This window comes from Scyliorhinus canicula, chromosome 2, assembly GCF_902713615.1.
Source record: "Scyliorhinus canicula chromosome 2, sScyCan1.1, whole genome shotgun sequence".
NCBI lineage: Eukaryota > Metazoa > Chordata > Chondrichthyes > Carcharhiniformes > Scyliorhinidae > Scyliorhinus > Scyliorhinus canicula.
In genome coordinates this window covers 137,738,600-137,755,772 of record NC_052147.1, presented here as the reverse complement: position 1 = coordinate 137,755,772, position 17,173 = coordinate 137,738,600, and the positions used below count along the sequence as shown (strand labels likewise).

The window sequence follows — 17,173 nt, the reverse complement described above, 5'->3', positions numbered from 1 at the left end:
GAACATGACCTGGAGGTGACAGGAGTGGCCGAGGACAGGGCGGTCACGCACACGGAGGCTGGCAGATGCTGCAGAACTGAGGAACCACCGGGCTCCACCCGGGGGACTTGTCAAACATGAGCTTTTATTGTCGTACAGACTGACCCATCCCTCACACTGACCACATGTCCATTCTGCCGCAGGTCCTCCAGCCAACGGAGCCAGCCCATTCCGGGTGACTCCCTCTCCTGACTCCGAGAAGAACACCTCGGAAGAGAGCTCCGAATTTAATTGTTATAGTTGTGGCACAGCTGTCATCCCCACCATCCACCAGTGCAGATACACTCGATGGGACATGTTCGTGGACAGGTTTCTGGGGCACAATCTAGTGAACACCACGTTGCTGCTGATGTGCATTGGTGGAGGCAGGAATCCCCAGGCGAGACAGCGATCGGAGGACTAGGTCCCAGTCTAATACTGAGCCTGTGGTACAGAGGTACTCGGACGTGATGGAGATGACCGGAAGTGGCCGGGACATTCAGAGGGAGATGTCAGTGTCACTCCCAGAGGCTATGGGTGCAGGAGATGGCACCGGCAATGAGTGGCACAAAGGCCAACATTGCTAGGTGATTGCAGTGCAGAGCCTGGTGCATGACGTTGGCACCATGAGTGAAGGTGTCCAAGGCGTCACGCCGTCGGTGATGGCCATGGCTGAATGTCCGAACCACTGGGGGATGTCACCCAGTACCAGGCCGACCTTGATGGGGTTCTGTGGGACATATCCCGCTCTCAGGTGGGCATGGCCGAGGCGATGCCGAGCTTGTCCCATTGCAAATGGGCATTGCCGAGGTGCTGCAGAGCATGTCCCAATCACTGAGGAGCATCGCTGAGGGCGTCGATACGATGGTGCAGACATTGGGGAACCACCAGGGCTGGCAGAGCAAGATGGTGCAGGGCAGCCGGGGCTCGAACCAGATGCCCTTCTGTCTCAAGGAGAACACCACGGCCCTGTGGCGCACACCGGGAAGAGGGTTGCTGAGTGCCTACCCGGACTCATCCCATGGAGTGGCGATGGTGGCCAACAGCTCCCCTGCGTTCCACCACTTTGATGAGGCTGCGTCTCAAAGTCAGCACGCGGGCAGGGCGGCACGGCGCATGTGCTGCCAACAAGTGAGCTGGGGCCCTCCAACCCCAGAGCCCCCAGAGGACGCCCGCCAGCGGCATCAAAGGCTATGGGATGAGGTAGGCAGCTAGCAACCGCCACTTCAGATGTGTGTCCTAGGGAAAGGGGAAATATCTAGACAGAGTAGTAGAGCTAGGAGGGCCAAGCACGTTGAGGATCACTGAGGGCACCGGGGGAGGGGGTGGGGGGGAGGGGTAGTTAGGGGGGTGGGGAGGGCATTTGGGGAGGTGGGGGCGTGGCACCATCGGGAATGGGGTTTGTACAACACATTAAAACCTTTTTGCACAACCATTGTGACGCCTGTCACTTCCTTCCGCAATTCGCGTTGACCTCTTGACTCTTTCCCGATCTCTCCCAGCACCCCTCCCCTCCTCGTAGCACTCACCCATCCTCCAGCTGTGGATATGTCCCTGGAGCTGTGTACCATCCCCACGGTGTTCGAATGTTGCGTGTGAGGTGTTGCCTCCCACAGTGTTCAAGCACAGTGTCCAGGCATCAAGGTGTGATTGGGATGCTCGGCAATGACTCCCACATGCTACATGGCCCACCCACTCACGGGAATCTACTTGACATCTCTGAAATGCTCACTTAACCACAATTGCCAATTCCCTATTGGCAATAGCCTCAGCCGCACAGCCAGAGGCCTCAGTAGTCGGAGCGGATTAAGGGTGGTCATTGGGGCAGACAAGCAGGGACAAGGTTTTCCCTTGAACGGGTACACATTATCCAGGGTTTGGCATGGTGCTACTGCAAGCGTTTTCCCCCAGTTTGGCCTCCCCCAGTGCCTCTGCCCCCCCACCCTCCAATGCCGGCCCACCCCTGTGTAGAGCTCTCCACCCGCAGCTGAGAATACCCTACCCCCACTGAGCACTGTGGTGACAAGGCCAGCACCTCCGGGCTTGTTGCTTGTGAGCAACGATGACTACTCACCTCCATGGCTCCCCCAGAAGTCCTTCCGCCAGGTTCGCGTTTTTCAAAAGGAGTACTAATCGGCACCAGCGTGATCACTTGCTGGGGAAGCCGCTGGCTATGAGGTGGCTCTTGTTAATTGTATAGAAATGGGGCTTAAGTGGTGCTATCCCGATTTCACCTATGGGAATGGGCTGGTTGCATCGCAAACTGTTTGGTGCCTGGCGCAGATCTCGATTTTGGCCTATCCCTCTATTCACCGACCTCGTTACACTTGAGCGAGAACGTAACAAGGCTGGAGAATTGCACCCATGATTGTGGTGGTAAATTCCATCATTTATAATCTTAAAATGAAAGACTTGGGCTGAATTCTCTGGTCCCCCAGCCGCATGTTTCTTTGCAACACACCGTTCGCTGGTAGCTGGATTCTATCTTTCCGCAGTTTGTCAATGGGATTTCCCATTGAAACCAACCTATGCTGTGGTGTTCTTTGTGATTCTGTTATCAGAATGGATGTTGTAGTGTTCACAAAGACCACAGAAGCCAAATTTATGTACAAAGCTAAATTATATTTACACTATTTATTAAAGCTCGACCACTTACTCCTTTGGTAAACAATAATCTAGTAATCTACACTCAACTAACACTGGTCTCAACCTTCGATCTATAACTAAACTCTACACTCTGCTCCTCTCCAGCCTTCTCTCCCAGAAGCCTGTGAGTCAGTGCTTTATGTAGTTCTGCATCAAGCTCCATCTAGTGGTTAATTATGATATGACATTAAGCCTTTGTATTCTGAACATTTCACATAATGTCACACATGCCATCGGGAAACCCATCGGCGTGGGGGGGTGCTGCCGTGGGAAAAGTGAATTGCAACGGCTGGAGAATTCCGGCCTTTATTGTTCGTATTGCCCATTTAATCTTTCTTATTATTTTGTACTCTTAGACTCAGGGGCAATTTGCTCTCATAAGGGAATCTTGCAAGGCATGAATGTGAATAAAAAAGTTGTCGTAAGCCTCCACTGGGTTAGGATCAGAGAAGGGCTCCATCCCTCCGTTGGGGCACTTTCGCAGACAAGGTATTGGGGGTACGGCAAGGCTTCCTGCTTGCAAGTGGTGGGTATCCAAATGACTGAATTGAAGGCTTTCTGAGGCCTACTGAAAGAGGCTCCCAAACATGTTACTGTCTTTCTCCACTCCAAAGAGTGGGGCACAGGTTAGCTTGGGTTTCTGAAAACCGGGTTGATTGTGTGGTGGTTCTGGGGCAGCCCTCCAGGCAGGCTTGAAGCCCTCCCTGCCTGGCTCGCTTAGCAGGCAAGCACCTTATGAAGGAGATCCCCACCACAGTGATGACTCAGCTGCAAAGCCTTTATTCACTTAAATTTTGAAAACGTTGGAGGGTGCCTCCGTTTTGGGGCATTCTCTTCCCCTCTCTCTCTCTCTTACCTGCCATGACATTATGCTAATGCTTTCAAGCTGGAAGTTCTCTTATTGGCGCTACAGCTTTGAGAACCACCCACCAACATTAATTGGTGGTGCAGTTGTTGGCACTGGTGTCTCACGGGGCTGAGGACCCGGGTTCAATCCCGGCTCTTGGTCACTGTCCGTGTGGAGTTTGCACATTCTCTCCATGTCTGCATGGCTCTCACCCCCACAACCCCAAAAAATGTGCAGGTAGGTGAATTGGCCACACTAAATTGCAACTTAATTGGAAAAAAGAATTGGAGATTCTAAATTTCGAGAAAAAAAAATCATTAATTGAAATGAAAATGAAAATCGCTATTTTCACGAGTAGGCTTCAATGAAGTTACTGTGAAAAGCCCCTAGTCGCCACATTCCGGCGCCTGTTCGGGGAGGCTGGTACGGGAATTGAACCGTGCTGCTGGCCTGTCTTGGTCTTCTTTAAAAGCCAGCGATTTAGCCCAGTGTGCTAAACCAGCCCCGAATTGGACAGTGAGACCAACCTCGAACAACTAATTGGCCAAATGGGGAAAATCAAAGATGAGTGGCTTTCCCATCTGATCCCCATTTCAGTCGGGTTTAGTAGCCTACTGGAAATTCCTGTACTTGGGAAAATTATGAGCGGTTTCGATGAGGCTATTCACCGGCAGTACAGTGTCAGGAAATTATCTGTTTGCTGTGACACTCAAAACCCATGATGCCCATAGAATATCTTCTGAGCGTAAACCATTTTTTCATAAACAAACTATTATCTCAGTAGGAATATGTCAATGGACAGTGTGAGATTCCTTGAGAGAGCACAATTCTTTAGTATGTAAATCATCAACTGGACGTCATCCTGAATTATGCATGAGACAAACAAAATGAATGAGCTTGCAGTGAAAGGTTTGTGATTAAACAGAGCAACAAAACTTTAAAAACATTGACATACAGACAACCATCTAATTTCACATTTCATTAAAACCGTTGCATGGTCTTTTTAAAAAAACTGCAATACATTAATAGAAATTTATAAAAGAGAGGAAGAAAGAACGCACATCGGAGGCTTCCCTATTGTAGCTGAATCATTGTCACAGAGCTTGGTAGGGGTTAAAGTAACTAAACTCTATCTATCCAGATAAGTAAAAAGTCTCACAACATCAGGTTAAAGTCCAACAGGTATACTTGAAATTGCAAACTTTCCGAGCACTGTGAGACTTTTTACTGTGACTACCCCAGTCCAGCGCTGGCATTTTTAATTTTTGAAAAATAATCTTTATTGTCACAAGTAGGCTTACATTAACACTGCAATGAAGTTACCGTGAAAAGCCCCTAGTCGCCGAACGCCTGTTCGGGTACATGGAAGGAGAATTCAGAATGTCCAAATTACCTAACAGCATGTCTTTCACAGGGCTTGTAGGAACAAACCGGAGCACCCGGAGGAAACCCATGCAGAAATGGGGAGAACGTGCAGACTCCGCACAGATAGTGACTTAAGCCGGGATCGAACCTGGGACCCTGGTGCTGTGAAGCAACAGTGCTAACCACTGTGCTGCCGTGCTGCACATCATATCCAAATCAACACATGAGAGAGAAAGGAATATAAGAATTTGTGGATAGGTTCAGATGAATTAGAGTGGCAGAATGCTCATGTGGATCCTAAACATTAGCACAGACCTGTTGAGCTGAGTAGTCTTTTTTGTGTTTTAAATTCCATGCAAAAAAATTACAGTTTGTAGTTTAACATAGAACATACAGTGCAGAAGGAGGCCATACGGCCCATCGAGTCTGCACCGACGCACTTAAGCCCTCACTTCCACCCTATCCCCGTAACCCACTAACCCTTCCTAACCTTTTTCTGGTCACTAAGGGCAATGTATCATGGCCAATCCACCTAACCCGCACATCTTTGGACTGTGGGAGGAAACCGGAGCACCCGGAGGAAACCCACACAGACACGGGGAGAACATGCAAACTCCACACAGACAGTGACCCAGCGGGGAATCGAACCTGGGACCCTGGCGCTGTGAAGCCACAGTGCTTTCCACTTGAGCTACCGTGCTGCCCTGTTTTTTCATGGCGAGATCCCGATTTTGCATACAGGAGCGGGCCGGTTGCATCACAAACTGTTTGGTGCCTGGCGTGGTTCTCGTTTTTGGCCTCTCCCACAATTCACGGGCCTCATTTTGCTCAAGCAAGAGTGTAATGAGGCTGGAGAATCGCTCCCTTAATGTTTAGTTAGTTGGCCATTACAACAGGAAGGTCGAATGAGGAAAAGGTTTGATTTACCGTTCTGGCATCCCAAAGAGAGAGGGTCTTGTCGGCTGCACTGGTGAGCAGTGTGTTAGAGAAGGGAAGAAACTGCACGCTGTTCACAGAATCAACATGACCTCGCAGTGTCTGTCGACATCTCTGACTGCAACAAAAAAGGAAACACTCGTTAGAAAGGCAGCAATTGTTTACAGAACAACACTCAAAGCATTTCCACCTCTGTAAGTGTCAAGAGTTGAATAGAAAAAGTTCAATCATGAGCCAGCCTGGCAGAAATTTAACCGAGCTTCACAGTCACCAGGTCACTGGTTCCATCTCCCTTTTATTAAACAGCCGAGACTAATTGCCAGCTCTGTATTATTTTTCGCACACTCGAGGTGTAGTAGCAGCTTTCTCGATTTGGCGACGTAATGTGATGATGATTAGTGATACCACACTGTCTCATTTCAGTTTCACAGGAACGTGTCACGCCGGGGGAAATAAATGTCACTATCTGGATGAATTTAAAGCAGAGACGAGGGAAGACATGACAATTCTTTTGACAATACGTATGGTTCAAAATGATGACTTTGACTGTCCAGATGTGAACTTGTTCATCTATGGGCCGACAAATGAAAGGCACAAGACACAAGCAGACTGGCCATAGATCATGTATTAGGTGTGTGCCACCCAGTCAAGCAAAATAGCTACACCAGATATCTGTAAGATTAATTATCCATCATAGCCGGTAGGCATAACCTACCTCTTCAAGCAGGGTGAAAACAGAGAGAAATGCTGGTCTCTGACAGACTCTGATGAACCAAATGATTTGTTGCTTATCATCAACATAAAAGTAAGCATTGTAGCACTCATGTTGTGCTTGAAGACAATGTAGTTAAACTGATGGGTTCCTTGAACGTTTAATTTATAACTAACTGACATCTTAACGTAGTGTTTTCTGACAAGCAGATGGATTGTGTTTTTCTTCTCAAGCAACAACTATTATGTCGAATGCATTATTTCTCTTTCAACATGAAACTGATAGCTCTCGAGTTTGAGCTTCTGTAGGTAACTTTAGGAAGGAACAACGGCTGCACATGTCAGTTCTGTACAATGAGAATGCATCACATCTCAGCAAATTTCTTTCAGATTTGTCTTCCACTCAGAATGCAATAAACACACACAAATTATGTATATCTATGCATTAAAAATTTATATCTGATTCAATGTATTTGCCTGTTGCAAAAAAGAATGAAGCAATAACAATAGATTAGATCAGTTCTTGCTTATTTCTCTTTGTTGAACAAATTAAATACCAGCAATGAAATTGGGCATGATTTTCCCACCGCGTTGTGCCTGAGGCAGATCCTGTGACGCTGGGTGCATGGCGGGAGAGTCCAACTGGATTTTGTGCTGGGCGGTAAGCCACATACGATGCAGCCGGCCCGCCATGCCGTTGCGATCTGGATCACGCCCTCGCTGGGCATGGTCCAGGTAAACTTATTTAAATGAGTCATTAGTCTAATTTAAATATGTACACCCCATTTGCGGCCGCAGTCACCCAGCTCCCGGGAGTCATCGGCCACACAGGCCAGGCCGAATGTGAGCGAAAATTAGAACTGGTCTCCAAAAATGGAGACCTGGCATGATGACCACACCGGGGGGCTCGAAGGCCATTGGAGGCACATGGTGGTTAGGGACAGGGCGGTGCCCTGGCGATGTCCCCAGGCACACTGGAAGTGAAACTTGGCACTTCAATGATGCCAGATTAGCACTGCCAGGGTTCCATGGCAGTGCCCTGGTGCCAGGCTGGAACTGCCAAAGGGCAGAGCCTGAGGGGGGCCACGCCCATGAAATTGGGAGGTGAAGGGGGGGTTATGAAGGGTGGGTGGTGAATGGGGGTGCTGAAAAAGAGGGGGGCTGAAAGGGAGTGGACAGAAAGGGGGAGCCCCAAAGGTGGGGGGCGCTCAGTGATCCCATAGTGGGGCATGCTCAATTGGGGGTGGGGCGATGCCTCAATGCTGACAAGGATGGATGGGTGTGGGGCCAAGTAATCCTCATGCCTGGGTGGTGTGGGGGCAGAGGTCGGATGGACTTTTAGTGATGTGGGGAGGTTGCCCCTCCAGGGTTGAGGATTGGGGGTATTGCCTATGTCTGCGGGAGGTCACGATGTCCATGGGTGTGGGGGGGGGGGGGAACCCTCAACCTCACTTTGAGATCTAGGCACTCTTTAAAAATGGTGCCTGATCTCTGAGGAGTCGGTCTTGTCGGTGACCTTAGCTCCCCACTGCAGGAAAAAATTGAAAGTGTGGGATTTTCCAGTGAAAAAATCTCCAAGCTACAGAAAAGTATGTGTGAATACTGGTCTGGATCGCACCCAAATACCCAGTGGGAATTACCCCGCCAAACCCGCCCAAAGTGACAGGATGTCATTTAGGGGAAAAAAATCTAAGAGTGCAATTCTCCATGGTCGTTGTGCTGGCACATGGCAGCGAACAGTTTGCAAAGCAACCAGCCCACTCCCGTAGGCAAAATCGGGATCCCACCATAGCGTGGCGTCAAGCTCTATTTCCGTACAATTAACAGGAGCCACCCTATATCCAGCGGCCATCGTGATTCAGCAGCCTCCCCAACAAGTGGTCATGCTGGTGCCGAATAGTACTCCTTTTCAAAAATGTGAACCTGGCAGACGGGCTTGTGCCGGGAGCCGAGGAGGTCAGTTACTCACAGGCAAAGAGCCCGGGGGAGCTGGGTTTGCCGCCCCAGTGCTCAGTAGGGGGTAGGGAACACTTGGCTGGGGAGGGAACCCTCGGCAGGGTCTGAGTCGCTGAAGGGGGGGTGCAACTGAGCGCAGCTTCACCATGCCAACCCCTGGATTGGGTGTACCCGGTCCGGGGGCAATCCTTGTCCTTGCCTGTCTGCCCCAGCGACCACCCATAACCCCCACCAACTGCTGAGGATTCTGGTCATGTGGCTGAAGGCTATTGCTGAATTGGCAATCATAGTTAAGTGAGCACTTCACACATCTCTAATGGATTCCCGTGGGTGGGTGTGCCATGTAGCATGTGGGGGTTATTGCCTCGCATCCCAATCAGACGGATGCCTGGACACTGTGCCTGAACACTGCAGGAAGCAACATCCGAACACCCAGGGGATGAGACACAATTCCGGGGACATGTCCACGGCCGGAAAATGGATCAGTGCCATGGGGAGGGCACCAGCACCCGGCCCAGGTGAAGTTATGTGCGGGTGTCTTGGGTACATGATCTGGGGTCTGTTGAGGGGGGTCCGCTGCGGCGGTGAGTGCGTGGGCAGAACATTCCAGGTCTTGGGAAGGGGGGCGGAGAAGGAGAGGGTATCAATGGGGGAAAGGAGGGCCTTGGGGTGGAAGCAACCATTGCGCGTCAGTCTAACACCCTCTCCTAATTCCTTACTGATATTGAACAGTATGGATGGTATTTTAGATCCCGCAGACTGGCCCTAATGGTGCTGCTGGTAGGTTGGGTGGCCAGACGCTGGGGACGGCGGCAGCAGCAGCATCTGCAGAGGCTCGAGGCGGCGGCCCATATGCAGGGACCCCCCCATAGCCTGAGGACCTGGCCGCCTAACAGGCCAGGGAGAGACCGAAAAGGTTTGGCCTGCGATGACCCAGGGTGTACGGGCGTCACTGGTCCTTTGAACAGATGCTGGAAAGCCCATGCCGCAGGAGGCTCCACGTCAACAAGGAGAGGGTGCGGCACATGTGCCATGCACTCATGGACTTGGCACCATGTGGAGGAGGCTGAGCGTGGGGGGCTGGTGAGTGGGGTCCCAGCGAATCAGCTGGCAGGCCTTCATTTGTGGCGTGAAGCCCATGGGGCCTCATTAAGTGGACCAGTTAATGTTGAATAGCATTCCCGGCTTCGCCGGGCTGAGCGCCGGGAAGCTCACGGCAGTTCCCGCTTGCTACCACACTTAGAAATCTTTCCGGAAAATCACACCCTAAGTGTAAATTTGGGCGAATTTGATGAAGTGTTTCACACCGGCTGCATTAGCGAGATAGCTGTCTGTATTAACCCGCCCTAAATGTACCCACGTGAATCTCGCCATGCCTGGCTCCCTCGCCGTCTAATGCGCACAATTCGTGCCTCAGTTGCTCACCACTGATAAGGGGAAGATGCTTTTAAACACTCACCCACTCACCATTCAATCACAATCAAGCAACGAGGATGGCAGCACGGAGACCTGCTCCTCGCTTTGGGGATGCTGCCAATGAGAGGCCCTGTTCTCCCGAGGGGGTCAGAAAACAGCAGCTGGGTCAGAAATGCTGCCTGAGAGGCAGTGGCAGCTGCAGGCAGTGTGGGCAGTATGACACGGAGAACCACCGTCCAATGCCCGAAGAAGACGAATGATGCCAAAGAGCCTAGTCCTCACCCCCTGTGAGGAACGGGCCCTGGAGATTGCGGGTTTCCTGAGGAGGGAGCAGTGACAACAAGGTTGGCTTGCACCACTGAGGTGAGGATCCACTGCGCATTGACCCACATGACCTGTCTCAAAAGCGATGTTGATGTCGCACAAAATTATCCTTCCCTTTCACTGATCATATTCCACTGATCTATTACCTTGCAGGATCATCATCTGATGAGGCAAAGCCATCCGGAGTTATATTCAACACTGCCAGCCAAGAGCACAACTGGAAGAAGAGCTGCGAGGAGACCACCGGCGAGGTGTCACAGCTATCACCTACACCTTCCACCCGCGCAGAGACACATATCTCGGTGCGTGACATCAGTGGACAGACTGCGGGGCAATATCTGGTGAGCATCACACAATTGTTGATGAACATCTCAGGAGGAGGCAGCAACATCTGAGGGAGACAGCAGCCGGAGGTCTGCTGGATCCCAGGACTCAGCTGGCTCTCAGCCAGATGTCAAGCCTCTGGACAAGGTTCACCTAGAGTTGATGCAGATGATAGGCCAAATCAGTGAGATTCAGGAAGGGGTGTCAGCAACATTTCATCGACTGTGGAGTCCCAAAAACTTCAGGCGCAGGAGATAGTGCTGGCAATATGTGGCACCCAAGCCAAAACTGCTGGGGTGGTGATGGCAATGGAAAACCTGCAGCATGATGTTTTAATAATAATAATCTTTGTCTTGTCACAAGTAGGTTTATATTAACACTTCAATGATGTTACTGTGAAAATCCTCTAGTCGCCACATTCCGGCGGCCATTCCCGTACACAGAGGGAGAATTCAGAATGTCCAATTCACCTAACAGCACGTCTTTCAGGACTTGTGGGAGGAAACCGGAGCACCCGGAGGAAACCCACACAGACACAGGGAGAACGTGCATACTCCGCACAGACAGTGATCCAAGCGGGAATCGAACCTAGGACCCTGGCGTTGTGAAGCAACAGTGCTAACCACTGTGCTACGATGCCGGCCCTATTCGTGACTTGCGTGGTAGTGTCCAAGGCATGGCTTAGTCTGTGACGACCAATGCCATTGGCCTTAACGTCATGTCCCAGTTGATGAGGGACTTGTCCCAACCACAGGTGGACGTTGTCGAGGCACTGCAGAGCATGGTCCAGTCACTGAGGAACATGACTGAGGGTGCCAACACCATGGTGCAGACAATGGGGGGCCTCCAGAACTGGCAGTGACAAAAGACTCAGAGACTTCTGAAGCTCACTTTTGCTGACCCTCCATCCCATGGCGTCACCCTGGGCCCTACAGACACCCTCAGGGAGGAGGAAGGGCTGGAGACCAACCCAGGGCCTGCCACAAAAGAGACTATATCGGTCTCCAGTTCTCCTGAATATACCCCTCCTGACACCAGCGCATCTTAAGGGCAGCGGGCAGAACAGAGTGGCAAGGTGACGCCTGTGACACCAGTAAGATTGCTGGGGCGCTCCGGCGCCAGGCCTTCCAGAGGATGTGGCCAGGGGCATCAAAGGACAAGGCATGGAAGGCAGCAGGCTGCCTCTACCTCTGATGCGCATTCTGAGGACACACCTAGGCATAGCAATGGACCACGGATGGCCAAAAAGAATGAGGAGAACTGAGGGGGCACTGGGGGGTCACTATCTGGGCTAAGGGGAATAGAAATCTGTCACAGTAAAATGTTCACCATTAAATTATTTGGCACATGAACATGTGAAACCTCTGACACTTTAATCATTCCCCACTGTTCCTCCATTCCCCCTCCTGCCACCGCGCCGCCCTTCCCCCCACCCTCACAGTGGTCCAAAACCAAAGGCCCCCAATGCAGGCTCTGTCATGATGATGGGTGTGAGTGCACTTTCAGCAGAAAGACAGGAGTCAGACTGTTTTAAAAATAAATTTAGAGTACCCAATTCATTTTTCCAATTAATGGGCAATTTAGCGTGGCCAATCCACCTACTCTGCACATTTTAGGGTTGTGGGGGCGAAACCCACGCAAACACGGGGAGAATGTGCAAACTCCACACGGAGAGTGATCCAGAGCTGGGATCGAACCTGGGACCTCAGCGCCGTGAGGCCACAGGACTAACCCACTGCGCCACCGTGCTGCCGTGACAGGAGTCAGACTTTATCAGATTCTGAGGAGCACCAGAGCTTTCCTCACAGCGAGTGGCCATCACTCTCCTGCGGACAGTGTCAACACAGGCTCATCACCCTGGTGGGGTGTTACACAGACCCACAGAGGGTAGAAAAGTGATCGGGGAATGGGCAGTGAGATGGGGGGAGGGGGGAGTGGTTGCAGGGTGGATTTTGGAACGAGGGTGGGGGGGGGGGGGGTATTGAGCTGATGGACACAGCCTGTTCTGAGAAGAATCTGGAGATGATGAGGGCCTCCCTGGCCCTCCTGGTATGTTTGACGCACGTGGCAGCCTGTCCTCCATCCTCCGGCTCCTCCCCAGGGTCGACCTCTAGCCCCCCCGGTCCGCCTTCTCCTCTTCAGTAAGAAGTCTCACAACACCAGGTTAAAGTCCAACAGGTTTGTTTCGAATCACTAGCTGTCGGAGCACAGCTCCTTCCTCAGGTGAAGGAGCCTGAGGAAGGAGCAGTGCTCCAAAAGCTAGTGATTCTAAACAAACCAGTTGGACTTTAACCTGGTGTTGTACGACTTCTTACTGTGCTCACCCCAGTCCAACACTGGCATCTCCACATCATGGTTTCTCCTCCTCAGACAAGGCTGCATGAACCTCCTCTTCCTCCTCCTCCACCATGTCGCCCCATTGCTGTACCGGATTGTGAAGGGCACTGCAGTCCACCACAAAGTGGGAGGCCCTCTAGGAGGGTACTGTAGGGCCCCACCAGAGCGGTCCAGACATTTGAACTGCAGTTTCAGCAGCTCGATACACCGCTCAATGACAGCATGAGTGTCAGTGTGGGTCTCATTGTAAAGGGGCTCCATCTGGGTTGCAGGCCTCTGCACTGGCATCATCAGCCATGGCCTCAGCTGGTGCCCATTGTCCCCAATGAACCCTTGAAGACACTGGGGATCTCCGAGTGCCCCAGGATGTACCTGTAATGCACACTCCAGGGTAGCAGGCACCCATGGGCATGATTCTGAGGCAGTTTTTGCACACAATCTGAACATTCATGGAGTGGAACCCCTTTTTACTAATATAGGGCATTCCCTGGTGCCCTGATGGTTGCAGGGGTAGATGTGTGCTATCGATCGCCCCCTGGACCTGGGTCATCCTGGCGATAGCTGCAAAACCTGCAGCCCGGGCATCTTGGTGGGCCTGCTCCATGTTGAAGGTGATATCATCTGATTCCTGGGTATACAGAGAATCCGTCACCTCCCTGATGCACGCACCTGTGGGCTGATGATTGTGATATGCCCACAGGTCCCCACTCGAGCCCTGGAATGACCCAGTGGTCATAGGGCTGCAGTGACCTTCCTGGCCACGAGGAGCGGGTGTCCGTCTCCACCACAGAATGCCATGCCTGCGATTACATGGCACAGGTATGCACTGTCTCACAGGGATATGGATAAAGTAGACATGGCTGCTTCCTCTTGTGAGGAATTCTAGAACAAGTCTTAGAATAAGAGGTAGCACATTCAAAATAGAGTTGAGGAGAAACTACTTCTCCCAAAGGGTTGTGAATCTGTGGAATTCGCTACCCCAATGTGCAGTGGGTGCTGGGACAGTGAGTAAATTTAAAGAGGAATTGGAAAGATTTTTAATTGGTTATGTTGAAGGATTATGGATGGTGGAGTTAAGGCCAGGATGAGATCATGTTTGACTAATTTGCTTCAGTTCTTCGAAAATGTAACAAGCAAAGTGGATAATGGGGATCCTATAGGTTTATTATATCTGGACTTTCGATAAGGTGCCAACAGAAGATTAATTCACAAAGTTAAATCATATGGGATTAGCGGTAATTAATGTGGTGATATGCCTACGGGTTATATCACAGATGGATGGTGTGCGATCTCCAACCAGCAGGTGGCGATGCAGGTACAATGTGGTCTCAAGACCAAGGTCATGTGACCACTGACTTCCACAAAAGGGGAGACACATCCGGCCATCTTCAGAAGAAGATTGAGAGGGTAATGAGACATACAAGTGAATGATCGGTGCTCGGTGCAGATTCCAGAGGTGTAATAAACAGACTCCACGATAACGTGCTCTGTTACAGATTGTTATCTTACCACACGAGACTCAATAAAAAATCTGTTGTGTACAAGTCGAGGTGTTTGTGGTCGATGGTGACCTCCCGCAGATGTTGATAACAATGAATTCAGTGATGGGAATCATGTTGAATGTCAAGGGGATGGTTAGATTCTCCCATGTTATAGCTGGCCATTGTTTGGCACTTGTGTGGAACATACTTGGCATTTTTCAACTGAAGCCTGAATGTTGTCTAGGTCTTGCTGCACATGGACATAGACTGCTTCAGTATCTGCGGAGATGTGAAAGGTACTGAACATAATGGGCAAAATTCGCAGTTTGGGAGACAAATTGTTGATGTTGGGACTGAATTGTGTGTGGTTCACATTCCCGTTCAGAGTGCTATTCGGGGAGCAATTCAGGATACGCTAATGGGCCAGCACTCTGCCCACATGAGTCTAGAGCAATTCTCAATCCCGCCAGTGTCGGATTCACTGGGGCCGGAATTGATGCTGGTGGGCTTGACAACCTGGAGCTGCTTTTAAGCACTCCATCCCCCGCATACTCTCATTCCAGCCAAGAAGCTGGCCCAGAGAAGAGCAGCACCTACTTCACCGACTCGGAGCTCAATACGTTAGATGTGATGGAGAAAAGGCGGAACACCCTCTTCTCCAGGGTGGGCACGAAATCGCTGCCTGCTGTTGTCAACTGAGCCTGGGTGGAGGTGGCCGAGGCAGTCAATGCTGTGAGCTCCACCAAGCAGAACAACCCCTTTCGGGCAATTCCAGTGAGCCACCACCTCTGTTCCCTTGGCATCATTCCTGTCCCTCGCTCCTCACATTACATCCCCACTCCCATAAAGGCTTATCAAAACCCACCTGCCCGCATCTCCCTCACATCCCAATCTATATTGTCCTTTGGCCAGGTGGCTTGTACACACATGTCACCAACTACAAACCCCCCTGTAACCTGCTTCCAAGTGCCTCACCATGTCCTTTATTTTCACTAGGAAAAGGCGGGCCAATACAGAAGAGAGCGGGAAAAGTCCCGAGGGAGTGTCCCGAACCTCATGGCTCTCACCCCTGCTGAGGAGAGGGTGATGGGGTGATGGCATTATCCGGGAAGATCCATGAAATGGGGTGGTCCATGAGAAGACTATCTCCAAGTCAGATGTCAGCATGCGACAACCAAGTGAGCCCCTGATGCAAAACAATGTCCCTATAGCAAGTGAGTCACCCCTCTCCCCAGACCACACCTTCCCAAGATCTCACCATATGTCTTGTTTTTGACTTGCAGGATCATCATCAGACCATGTGGCCCGTCTGGGGTACCTCACCCCCATCCACAACGCCAGGATACCCCGGAGGACCAGTCCAGGGGTGACACCGACTTCTCGGCACTGCATTCACCCGCACCCTCCACCATTACAGAGAGTGTCACCTCGGTGGGGCATTTTAGTGAGGAGCCGCTTTGATCATCTTCTGGTGGGCACATCACACATGCTACAGCACATCAGGTGGCGATAGGGACATCTGAGGGAGTGGACAGTAGGAGGGTCCCCGTTCCTGGGAATCAGCTGTAGTCTGGCCAGGTCTCGCACTTCTGGAAAGTATGATCCCAGCACTGGTGGAGATGCAGTGCAGTGCCAGGATCTACAGGAGGGGGTGTCCGCAACATTCCAGCAGCTGCAAGTGCAGCTAGTAGAATTCACCCTCCTTCCCAACGGGTGGTGTTCGCTGTGGAAGCCTTGGGTCAAAAAGCCACAGCCATGGGTCAAGATGTCCAAGGCTTGGGGCACACTGTGGGTGACTGGCTGAGGCTCAGAACAGGGGAGCCCAGTCATAGGCCGCCATGTACTGGGTCCATATGGACACTGCTGCAGCACTCCAGAGCTTGGCCCAGTCACAAAGGGTCACGGCTGAGGGCGTCAAAAGCATTGGCCGGGAGCTGACTGACCTGGGCCAGTCACAGAGGAGCATAACTGAGATAGTGAGGGACATGATTCACTCATTGAGAGACTTGGCCCAGTCTCAGTCCTCCATGGCTGAGGGCATCCAGGCCCTGGTTAAGATTAGGATGGGACTCCTGGACTGGCAGCCAGCGGCATGTGATAGTGGAGCCTCCGGAGCTCACTCCAGCCTCACATCTGACCCACAGAGTAGCCCGGAGGCCGCAAGCACCCAGGGGAGGAGGAAGTGCTGGGGCCACCCATGCTGGTGCCTCCCGCAGGGGAGGTGTTGGAACCCCTCAGCGCTTCTGAATCCTCCTCACCTGACACTGGCGCAACTGATGGTCAGTGGGCAGGACAGGGTAGCACCTCGTCACCTGTGGCACCCGAAACTCGGCCGGGCCCATCCAGATCCAGGCACTCCAGAGGACGTCCGCCAAAGGCATCTCAGGTCAGATAGTGAGATACGCAGCAGGCTGCCTCCACATCTGACGTGCTGTCAGGGGTCACGCATAGAAGGAGTAGTAGGCCACGTAAAATAAGGAAATTAGACACTCAGTTAAATTGGGATGGTGCAGCACATAGATTAGAGGTAGAGGTCAGGGCACAATTGTATACGTCGTGATCAAACACCTTTTCACCAACATTCCGACCTGCCTCAAACCTCTTTCTAAGGGTGTGAGGAATGGGATGGGCTGAGTGTACAGGGTGGAGTGTGTGGGAGAATTGTGGTGTGGGTGCAGGTGTTGGAGGATGGCACAGGACAGGGCCCCCAGGACAACTGAACATTCCACCTGGGGGCACCCTCAGAGGTAGCAGGGAACGGGGCCAAAAACGTGAGGGCACCGTGTAGGACAGGTTACCCAGTGAGTGACCC

At 51.6% G+C, this 17,173-nt stretch overlaps 1 protein-coding gene across 1 annotated transcript in view; it reads right to left on the bottom strand.

The window, feature by feature from the left end:
* The window catches only part of LOC119962275 (sperm-associated antigen 16 protein-like), a 1,248,392-nt gene that overhangs the window by 432,376 nt on the left and 798,843 nt on the right, over window positions 1–17,173 (bottom strand). Inside the window, exon 10 of the mRNA XM_038790262.1 lies at window positions 5,804–5,930. Within this exon, the coding sequence (XP_038646190.1) occupies window positions 5,804–5,930 (127 nt within the window). The remainder of the gene's footprint in view (window positions 1–5,803; window positions 5,931–17,173) is intronic.